Source organism: Lipophrys pholis (genome assembly GCF_963383615.2).
Source record: "Lipophrys pholis genome assembly, chromosome: 15".
Lineage (NCBI taxonomy): Eukaryota > Metazoa > Chordata > Actinopteri > Blenniiformes > Blenniidae > Lipophrys > Lipophrys pholis.
In genome coordinates, this window is record NC_137642.1 from 22,877,014 (window position 1) to 22,887,258 (window position 10,245).

General features: G+C 46.7%; 2 protein-coding genes across 3 annotated transcripts; one reads left to right on the forward strand and one right to left on the reverse strand.

Annotated features, from left to right (window-relative positions):
• Positions 1 to 1,211: 1,211 nt before the first annotated feature.
• Positions 1,212 to 4,260, reverse strand: fignl1 (fidgetin-like 1). Its single transcript, XM_080482269.1, has 2 exons — positions 4,051 to 4,260; positions 1,212 to 3,627 (listed from the first exon to the last, which is right to left on the reverse strand). The coding sequence occupies exon 2, from the start codon at positions 3,618 to 3,620 to the stop codon at positions 1,701 to 1,703; it is 1,920 nt and encodes a 639-aa protein (XP_080338395.1). The 5' UTR covers positions 3,621 to 3,627; positions 4,051 to 4,260; the 3' UTR covers positions 1,212 to 1,700.
• Positions 4,261 to 4,813: 553 nt separating this feature from the next.
• Positions 4,814 to 9,409, forward strand: ttl (tubulin tyrosine ligase). 2 transcript variants are annotated; one of them, XM_080481732.1, is made up of 9 exons: positions 4,814 to 5,155; positions 5,440 to 5,550; positions 5,639 to 5,717; positions 5,824 to 6,056; positions 6,365 to 6,500; positions 7,236 to 7,505; positions 8,121 to 8,264; positions 8,941 to 9,129; positions 9,246 to 9,409. In XM_080481732.1, the coding sequence occupies exons 1-9, from the start codon at positions 5,119 to 5,121 to the stop codon at positions 9,289 to 9,291; spliced, it is 1,245 nt and encodes a 414-aa protein (XP_080337858.1). In that variant the 5' UTR covers positions 4,814 to 5,118; the 3' UTR covers positions 9,292 to 9,409. The 2 variants fall into 2 exon arrangements, with proteins under 2 accessions (XP_080337858.1, XP_080337859.1); XM_080481733.1 differs by lacking the exon at positions 4,814 to 5,155 and having other exon boundaries at positions 5,271 to 5,550; positions 8,941 to 9,267.
• The last annotated feature ends 836 nt before the right edge of the window (positions 9,410 to 10,245 follow it).

Consider the following 10,245-nt stretch of genomic DNA (forward strand, 5'->3'; position numbering starts at 1 on the left):
CACCGATGTTTGTCTCATGATGAGATGAAAGTGTGATCCTCAGATAGTGTTAGACTTTGTATAGGGATAGGATCGAAAATCGTTTCTGACTTAGAACTGGTTCCAATTGATCAATTCCATACAAACGTGTTCGATTCTTCTTAACGATTCATTTCCCAGCACGACGTCAAGTCGCGTTGCATTACGTCACACACTCTGCGACGCTGACCTCCTTCAACCAGGAGAAAACATGGAGGAAGAAGCGGTCTTCAGTGGGAGATGATAAACGATAAAATAATACGATACTTTAAAACATGTTCCACTCACCACGTCCTGAATCCACAGAGTCCACATCCTCTCGCCTCACAACCAGAAGGTGCCAGTTAAAAAAATAAAAAAGGTCTCGGTAAAAATCCCTGCAGGAGCCTTTCTGTGTGGAGTTCTCATGTTCTCTCCGGTACTCCGGTTCTCCGATAGTCAAAACAACCTGCACCGTGACTCCCTGAGCTCCAGCCCCGGCCTCCATCACCTCCTCCTGAGCTACACCCCCGGCCTCCCATCACCTCCCCAGAGCACCACACTGTGTGGCTGCTGAAGACGGTCCATTTGGTGAAGAAATGTCCTGCCTGAGGACTAATGAAGGACTTTTAATAAATTAACTCTGCAGTCAATCTGTCCCGTGTAGTGAATGTCTGCCGCAACAAGCGTGAGCCTCCAGTTTTCACACCATATAGTAAACGATCTACTAGAGTATGTCTACCGTGTATAGCGGCCCTATATAGTCATCTCAATCTTACCACTTCAGTATTTGTGGAAACTTCCACATTTTCAATAATACAAGTCCTTCAAACTAATGGCACTGAAACTGACAGCTCATTGCAATTCATCTAGTTTGAGAGCCTCAATAATGCCTCAGTGACTCTTCTGATAGAAGTGAATTCCCTGTGTGAATCCGATTACTCAAAATTAAAATGCAAAGATCTTTAATTGTTATTGCAGTTTGCTTATTGCAGCGAATGTACGTTGGATGAAAAGAAAGCGGATTTATGTTCCTCCGGACCTGCAATAGCACCAAAACAAAGTCACATTAAAAGGGTAGCAAACTAAATCACAACCTTTGAGGAAAACTGGACACAAGGTCTATTTCTTTAAAGCACTTTCATTATTCTCTTTTGTAATAATTATATATTTCAGATGCTTTACTGTAATTGTAAAATAAAAGCGCAAATCTTAAGAGTTCAATATAATTTTATTGACAAAAATACAAGTGTGAACATGCCTCAACCTGAAACAACTCGCTATGCTGTGTAAGCAATACTAAACAATACTAAATATTAAAAAGATCTCCTCTCAGAGTATTTCAGGAAGAATAGGAATGGCTACAAGAGAATTTAAAGAGAGATCAGTCCTTCATCTGGAACACAATGCAGTGCTTAATAATTTCACCAAACCACAGAGCAACAGAAGAATCAGTATCAGAACAAAACAGGCCGACTCTTTCAAACGGCCCAAAATCATTTGGATGCGTAATGCAGCCTGCCGAGACTGATGAACAAGTAAACTGTGCTGAGAGCGAAATCTCTGAGCGCGACCGGTGAAGGAGGGTAATTAGAACAAGTAGAAGGCAGCATTTCAAAAAATGATGCGCAGACTCTTAATAACTTGTGTTTACGTTCAGAACTTCAACGGAAGTGGGAGACGAGCAGCATGAGAAGAAGGCGTTAACGTCCACATCCAAAAGTCTTATTCCACTCTTCATAAAGCTCCAGGTCTTTAGCCGACACGCTGGGCCGGACGGTCTTCAGGGCCTCTTGGAAATCGCAGTGGAGAATCGGCCGCACCTGATCCGCTGTGATGGTGGCGATGTCGCAGAGCTGGATGCTGCGTATCGGCCCCAGCGCCGCCTCCCGACACAGCTGAGTCATGTCGGCTCCGGAGAAGCCCTCCGTGGCCGTGACCACACCCTCCAGCTCCGACTCCTTCAGCTGGTTCTTCTCTCGAGCCATGAGATTGGCGACGATTTGGCGACGGGCGGCTGCCGCGGGCAGAGGGATGTAGAGCCGCTTGGCCAGGCGCCTGCGGGCGGCCTCGTCGATTTCCTGCGGCCGGTTGGTGGCACCCACCACGAGGATGCGGTCCTCTGCCGCGGTGGTGGCTCCGTCCAGCTGTACCAAGAACTCCGTCTTTATCCTGCGGGACGAGTCGTGCTCGCCGTCGGTCCGCTGGGACAACAAAGAATCAATCTCATCGATGAAAATGACAGCAGGCTGGTGGCAGCGTGCGATGGCAAACAGTGCACGCACCATTTTTTCTCCTTCACCCACCCACTTGGATGTGAGCGATGAAGCGCTGATGCTAAAGAAGGTGGCCCCTGACTGGCAGGCAATACATTTCCCAATGAGAGTCTTTCCAGTCCCTGGGGGTCCGAACAGCAGGATGCCTTTGGGTGGCCCACGAAGGCCAGTAAAGATGTCAGGTCGCAGCATTGGCCAAACCACAATCTCCTTTATGGTGTTCTTGGCAAACTCCAGGCCGGCTATGTCATCCCAGGCGACAGGAGGTCCGTGATCCATAATCTCACTCATGATCAACTCGATTATCTTCGGCTCAAAGTTCTTCAGACGCTCATCCAAGATTTGAGGCTCCTCACTGGGGTTCCGGCTCACGCTGCTTTCCTCCCCATCTTGCCGTGCGATGGGCGACACAAACTTTGTGAATGCACCTCGAGGTCTGTTAGCACCAAGGGATTTTTTCACAATTGCTCCCATCCCAGAGGTCTGCGCTCTCTGAGGCTGATGGGAATGCTTTTTCTGCTGGTCAATAACAAACTGCTCTCGAGCAGATTTAAAGTTGCCTCCAGGTCGCGGGGCAGCGCTTCCCTGCCCTCCGTGCGATCCCCCGCTGACCTCCCCTCCGTCTGGGTTATAAAAGTTCTTTCGTTTGGATGGGTTTGAGGTAGGCAATAAGGAGGACTGATGGCTTTGCAAACCCCAAGCACTGCTAGTGCTCACCTGGGGAGGAGTTGGAGGATGGCTGAACAAAGACTGAGGTCGAGCTGGAGGTCCAGAGAACACATCACAGCCTCTTGTGCTCTCAGCAGATACAGAGGCAGGATTGCTGGCAGTGCTGTTAAGCTCTGATTTAGACTGTGGCACTACTGCAGTTTCAAACAACGCAGCTTCTGACCTGACTCCGGTAGAGGGGGCCGAATCGGAGCTGCCTCGGCCCTCTTGTCCCACAGGTATGTTAACATCTGCTGGAGCCACCAGGAAGCCTTCTCCCCCTGTTCTTGCCTGAATCATCTTCTGCACACTGGGCAGCTCCAGCACGTTGTCCGCAGTGAGGCCCGACTCCCATTTGTCGCTGTAGTTCCTCTGACTGCGGGCCAGATGGAGCACGCTCTCTGCATAGTTGTTGAGCCCCGTGCGAGGGTCATCCGAGTCCAGCACTGAGGCGTAGCGCTCCGAGTACGTCCTGAGCAGGCTGGTCGCGCCGGCCTGAGAGAGCTGGGAACTTGCCCATGCATACTGAATGGAGAGGATGTGGGCTCGGTAGGCATCGGCCGTCTGTTCAGGTGTAAAGCTGCCAGATGAAATGTCAAAGGACCTCCTCTGCCATTCGTCCAGGTGTGCACCATTCATGCCTGGCCTGTTCCAGCCGGATGAAAGGAGAAGGGACAAGCATTATTAAAATTATATGATCCCATTGAAAGACTCGTATGAACACAAAAAGTTCCATCTCAGTCCAATACATACATAAACGTGAAGACACTCATTTATTGCTGGATTATATTCAATTAAATACATAATCGAAGCAGTGCGGGCTCATTTATACACTTCAGGTAGGTGTTGTCCATCAAAACAAGTTTACCAATACATTGTTCCCCACCTTTATTTACAGCTTATTAAAAAAATAAGTTATTTTCCTTTAACTTAACACAACAATACACAGCACCCAGGAAAAGCCTACGGTCGACACGTGATATCGTCCTACCCTGTTCTGACATGTGATGTGATACCACAAACACCCCGTAGTATGCAGGTTTATTGGAAATCTACACTTTTATCTTACTGTTTATGTTCGAGTCTGTTCCCGCCACTGGTTTCCTTTTCTTCTTCCTCTTTCCTGTCTCGTTCCAACTTGCTCGCGCGACACTGACGTCAGAGCTGTCAGCAGGAATGTCACCGAATCAGGACACCGAAACACGACGTTTAATCTACTTAAATTGCTATATAGCCAATACAAAATGAAAGCGTCGTAATGATAAAAAAAAAAAACTATAAACTTTTTCAAACTGTATGAGCTGGGCTCACTTATTGTATGTGGGGGTGTTTCATTTCTCCACCGTCTCCGCCCAGAAACAAACTCCATCAAAATCCATTTGTACAATATTAAGTCTCATGTGGAAAGTATTAAATGGTGTTGCTTTATTTTGAGTGCAGGACGCAGCACAGACTTAGGACAACTCTCGTGAACTGAAATGCTTTTTATCCTAAGCATTGTGAACTCGTAATGAGGTCTGCGTTGCCATCTTGTGGTCAAAATGCGCCAGACGTCGGAATTATTAAATGGGTCGCATCCACCTGCTGCATTCTGGGAAATGTAGTATCAACGCCCCTTGACTTCGCCCAGTGACGTATTTCAAGTTAAATTATCCTCAAAGTGAATGTACTCAGAAATGAAATTAATTCAAATCCGCACGGTGTGGTTTTTAACCTATGCAAACATGATTCATTGCAAACTAATTAAGATCTCATTGCGGATCCAAACTACATTACCCACAACCATTGCCTAAAAGCGCTTTGTATTTATGCCGTGACCGGTGGTTGACAGCGGCCGTGAAGCCTGTGGGAATAAAGCACACGCTGTCGGTGGTGAAATAGACCCGTTTTGTGACTGCGCATTACTGAATGTCCGGTTAGTCGCTGCTCCTTGTGTTTTATCCCCGCTGCCTTTGCTTTGAGTTCGGTCTGCAGCTACTCGTGTTGGTCGCGGACCGTTAGCTGGAACGCTAGCTCGACCGAAAACGGGATGTAAGTGAGTCCAGACGGGACCAACCCCCGCAGCGCCGGCACAAACCGGCAGTCACACCCTTGTCTGGAGGGGGGGGGAGAAGATGCTGTGACGACTAAAAGCACCATGAAACCGCTCTCCTGGTCGTGTCTGCGTGTTGTTGGTGAGTGCGTTTCGGCGTGAGGCCGCTGGGTTTGCACTTTAGTGGGCTCCGGTTGGATAGAAGTGGGAAGGTGCGCTGGATATGTCTGACTCATCGTCATGGCCCGGGCGGAGCAGATAACCCTGAGCAGTGCGTGTGCCGCAGTGACAGCCGGGCACAGCTAACCCGGACACCTGAGGAACTCGGCTTAACACCCTCGTTTCATTCTCACGTTTGATTTCGCTGTCGTCGCGGCACCATGTACACTTTCGTGTCCCGTGATGACAACAGCACCGTGTACGCAGAAGTTTCCAAAATCCTGCTGTCGACGGGACAATGGAGGAGGCTGAAGAGAGACAATCCCAGGTTCAACTTGATGCTGGGTGAACGGAACAGATTGCCCTTTGGACGCCTTGGTAAATAATGTTTGGTGTCCAAACACTCAGGATGAGGCAGCATCGTTGTGGAACCATGAACTCATATTGTTGTAATCTGACTTCACAGGTCATGAACCTGGACTGGTGCAGCTGGTCAACTACTACAGAGGGGCAGACAAGCTTTGTAGGAAGGCCTCCTTGGTCAAGTATGTATACACGTTTTTTTTTCCTTTTGACCACTAGTGCAGTGAGTAAATTATTCAGGGGTAAAGTGCATTAATTGACCAATTCCTTTCCTTTATAATCCATCAGGCTTATAAAGACACGTCCGGAGCTGTCTGACTCCTGTAGCTGGTTTCCAGAGTCCTACATTATCTACCCAACCAATCTCAACACTCCTGTTGCTCCAGCTTCTAATGGCATCAGTCATCTGAAGAGCAATCCAAAAACAGACGAGCGGGAAGTTTTCTTGGCTTCCTATCATGCTAAAAAAGAAAGTGGCGAGGGGACAGTGTGGATAGCCAAGTCATCCGCTGGTGCTAAAGGTAGTAGTTGGCCTCTGTTATATTCATTAGCACCTGCAACCACATTTATTTTTATGCAAAGTGGATGCTTTTAGACAATGAGATGAAGGTGATGTTAAAGTTAAATGATCAAAAAGTTTTGGGGATGTTTGTTTGTCGTATGCTTATCTGCTCGGATCATCAGATATCACATTTTCTCACCAAGTTATATTGAGAGCTTTTGCTTCGAGCACCCCCCCCCCCTCTCCTCTGCGAAAATTGATTTATTGCCTGTGCAGTTTCTTTACAGTGTCATCAACTGTGTGACATATCTCCTTTTAATGTGACAGGCGCTGGTATTTTGATATCCCATGATGCAAATCAGCTGCTGGAGTACATTGACAATCAGGGACAGGTGCACGTTATTCAGAAGTACCTGGAGAAGCCGCTGCTCCTGGAGCCAGGACATCGCAAGTTTGACATCAGGCAAGTGACTGTTGCGCCGACAAATTCTCGGAGATTGTTCTGCTGTGTGTCTAATGGTCGCTACTCACTGTGTCATTTTAACAACCTTAAAGTTCCTTTACCAGAATCCACACAGGAAAAATGACTATTTAGGACCCTGAATTAGTTGTTGACGTACGTCTCTAATATGTTGTCAATACTTTTCTAGAGGAAATTTGTCATTACGCTCGTACAAACACGTATTTCCCGCATTTAAATTTCACCGCACATCCCCGGGTTTGTTGCGGTCACTGAAACTCCTGAGGCATTGTGTCACAAGATCCCGTTCGTAGACGGATCTTGTGAGATCTCAATTTGCAACTGGAAAAATTATCAACAGATTCTTGTGGCTTTAATCTTCTTTCTTTGAGAAAGTCTGGTGCAAGTTAAGTTTGTTGTGTGCGGATTGCACAATGAAAACAAGCTGAATCGCTGGCTACGATGAGTTGGCGTGAGAGTGAAACATAACTGTGCAGCATTCCATTCAAGAAAAAGAAACTAGCAAAACATGAACAGGGTTGGAGGGAAATTCCCCCCAAATCATTTTTGTTTACATCCCACATAATTATTATTTTTTTAATGTATTTTCCCATTGTAGCTGCAAAGCATCTAATGGGGTTTAACTGATCAGTACGGCATTTCATACTGCATTTCTGTTGGTTGGTTAGTTGACATAGGTCATAAATGACTTCCCTTTCTATCTGGTGCTGCTGCTAGGAGCTGGGTCCTGGTGGACCACCAGTATAACATCTACTTATACCGGGAGGGGGTGCTGCGCACATCCTCGGAGCCATACAACAGCTCTGACCTGCAGGACATGACAAGCCACCTGACCAACCACTGCATCCAGAAGGAGCACTCACAGAACTACGGGCGCTATGAGGAGGGGAACGAGATGTTCTTCGATGAGTTCAGGCTGTACCTGCTCAACACCCACAACATCACCCTGGAGTCCACCATATTACCTCAGATCAAGCAGATCATAAAGTAGGTTCTTCCTGCTTTACAGTTGTAAAGCCTTGCTGAACTTTTCCACATTGAAGCATTTTCTCTTTCCTTTCTTGTATTCGGCCCCGTTTACACAACAACGTTTCAAATGGAAAAAAAGCATATATTTTTTTGTTTTTTTCGTTCGAGGGAAGTTTTTTCTGAAAATGATGTACATTTACACAGAAATGCCAGAAACACTGAAAACAATGTAGTTAGTATGTTGGACCGTGAGTTGGTGCTGTTGGTTCTGTAGGCAAACAATGTTGTTCTTGTCCAACTCCTGAGCATGTGCAGAAGAATTATTCATGACAGTGGTGAGCATGTGCAGTAGCAGCGTTTCAGCCGTCTTCTCTCGACGTCTCAAGTGTTTCCAGAAAGTCTCGTTTTAACCCGTTTACGCGGCAACCGAGTCGTAGCGTTTTCAAAAAGTTGTGTTTTCAGCCCAAAGTGCCACGGAAGTTAAGCGTTTTCACTTCAAATCGCCGGCGTGTAAACAGGCCCCGGGTTTTCCAGTGTGGCCCGAGCCTTCGTATACCAGTAACAACTGACACAGATTCTCACTGTGTGTGTTGTGAGCGGTCATGTGATCAGATGAGTTTTGCTGTTTCGCAGGAGCTGTCTGACATGCATCGAACCTGCAATCAGCACCAAGCACCTGTCCTACCAGAGCTTCCAGCTGTTTGGCTTCGACTTCATGGTGGACGAGAGCTTCAAAGTGTGGCTCATTGAGATCAACGGAGCTCCAGCCTGTGCACAGTCAGTACTGTTCATGTTCTGCCTGTCAGTTACCTCTGTGCAGTTTAACCTCGGGTGTTTGTTTGCCACCAGTTCTCAGTCATTATCAATTGATTGTCTTTTAATTACAAAAGCACGAGGGATGTTTTCGATCGGCTTCCAGAAATGAGGACTCGTTGAAAATGAGGACAAACTAGATGCTACAGCAGTATTTTTCATGCAGTGCCAAATAGTGCTAATTGATTATAAAGTCAAAGTGAGTTTTATCTTCCATTCTGCTGTGTGTACAAAACACACAGTGAATCGATCAAATGTGGATATTTTCGCTGCCGCTGCCGCAGCAGATTTCCAAAGATGACATCAGTTAGCAAAACTTAAACAAAGTTGGATGGCTACAAATTCCAGTTTGTTTGTAAACATATTCACTTTGTTGTGATCGATTTGGGGAAACTGCGGGTTGGAAATCAGAGCTGACAGTTTTGTTTTCGTGTTTTGGTTTATTCTCTGTGCAGAAGTGATACATTTTATGGGACGAATATTTTAAAGATTTTTCTGGTAGAATAACTTTGCAATGAGTTACAGCAGAACATCAACATATGTCTTCTAGTAAAGTTGGATGGACTGACTAATTTACTGTACATTTGGCTCCATGTGCCTTCTCCTCTTCATCCTCCTCCTATTTTTCCTCCTCCTCCAGGAAGCTTTATGGAGAACTATGTCAAGGTATCGTGGACGTTGCCATTTCCAGTGTCTTCGCACTCAGCAGCGACTCGTCGTCTGCGTCTTCGTCGCCGTACTCCTCCTCTCCGTCATCCATGTTCACCACCAACTCCTGCTCCTCCCCCAAACTGCGAGCACCTCTCCACGTGGGTCCTTTCACCCGACTGTAAGCACACGCATCGTTTTCCCTGCCCCCGTCTTCTGTGCTGCAAGCGTGCGTCCACACAGTCCAAGTGATAAGAGTCGAATCCCGCCGCAGACCGACACTTTCTTTGTGTGCAGAAATGTTTTCAGTGCTCCCCCGCCCGACGCTTGTTCTGACTGTTGACGTGTGTTGTGAACGAGGAGAAACGCCCACTTCCATCCCAGTCCCACCACCAAACCGAGCAACCAAGAGACGCTCCAACTTAGACTGCCGTGCCTTACATTTCCACCCAGACTCCCTTAAAAAAAAAAGAAGAAGAAAAAAGACTGCCAATTAGCTTGCTCTGTGGATGTGACTTCTACTTGTTCTATAAAGCCTTTGCACTGTTGCTCAATTGAATCAACGCAAGATTGGTCCACAAGAAGAGGAAAAAAAACAAAAACATTTTGGGTGTTATTCTGACCTCTTTTCTCATCAGGCACTTTTCATAACTTCCAGCCCTTTTTTTTTTTTTTAATGGTTTAGCTGAAGCCATTAGTGCTGACAATAACCAAGAGGTCATAGAGGTCAGAGCCCCTGGTATGACACCGATCCTCTGTGTCTGATGAGAGTCCGTTCTGATTGTGTTTACTGGACCTGTGGTTCACATTGAGGTGGTCTGATCCCAGGTTTGGCTCCCGGAGACGCTCAGTGAAGTCAAGTCAGCAGCTTTTGAAACAAAGTCGTTACAGAATATGTCGGATTGTGTTTTGTAGTTTGCAGTGAGCATGTTTATGTGAAGGCATGTAGCATCGGAGCCCCCGCAGCACCCGCTGTGCATCAACATCCGTGTTTCCTCAATGACCGACCAGAAGCTCCACTGTCCTTGTAAAGTGTCGTGTTGATGATGTTTTCCTACAGTTGGAATGGAAGTTAGAGTAGACTGTACAGTGTGTCATTAGGAGAGACGTTTAGCGGCCCCATGAGAAATAAAACCGACTCAGCGCAACAGGCTGTCGAACTCCCAATGAGCTGAACGTTTCACACAGTTTCTTTGCTCTCACACAGTCGAAGCAGAGTTTTAATCTTTTCAATACCTAATTGAATCCTTTTAAATAATTTCTCACCTCGGTTCAACTATTCTGATTCAGATGAATG

Coding starts and splice junctions, on each gene's coding strand:
- fignl1 (XM_080482269.1), bottom strand. CDS start 3,620: ATGAATGGTGCACACCTGGACGAATGGCAGAGGAGGTCCTTTGACATT.
- ttl (XM_080481732.1), top strand. CDS start 5,119: ATGAAACCGCTCTCCTGGTCGTGTCTGCGTGTTGTTG. Junction 8,265..8,940: donor GGAGCTCCAGCCTGTGCACA/GTCAGTACTGTT, acceptor CTCCTCCTCCAG/GAAGCTTTATGGAGAACTAT. Junction 9,130..9,245: donor GTGGGTCCTTTCACCCGACT/GTAAGCACACGC, acceptor CTTTGTGTGCAG/AAATGTTTTCAGTGCTCCCC.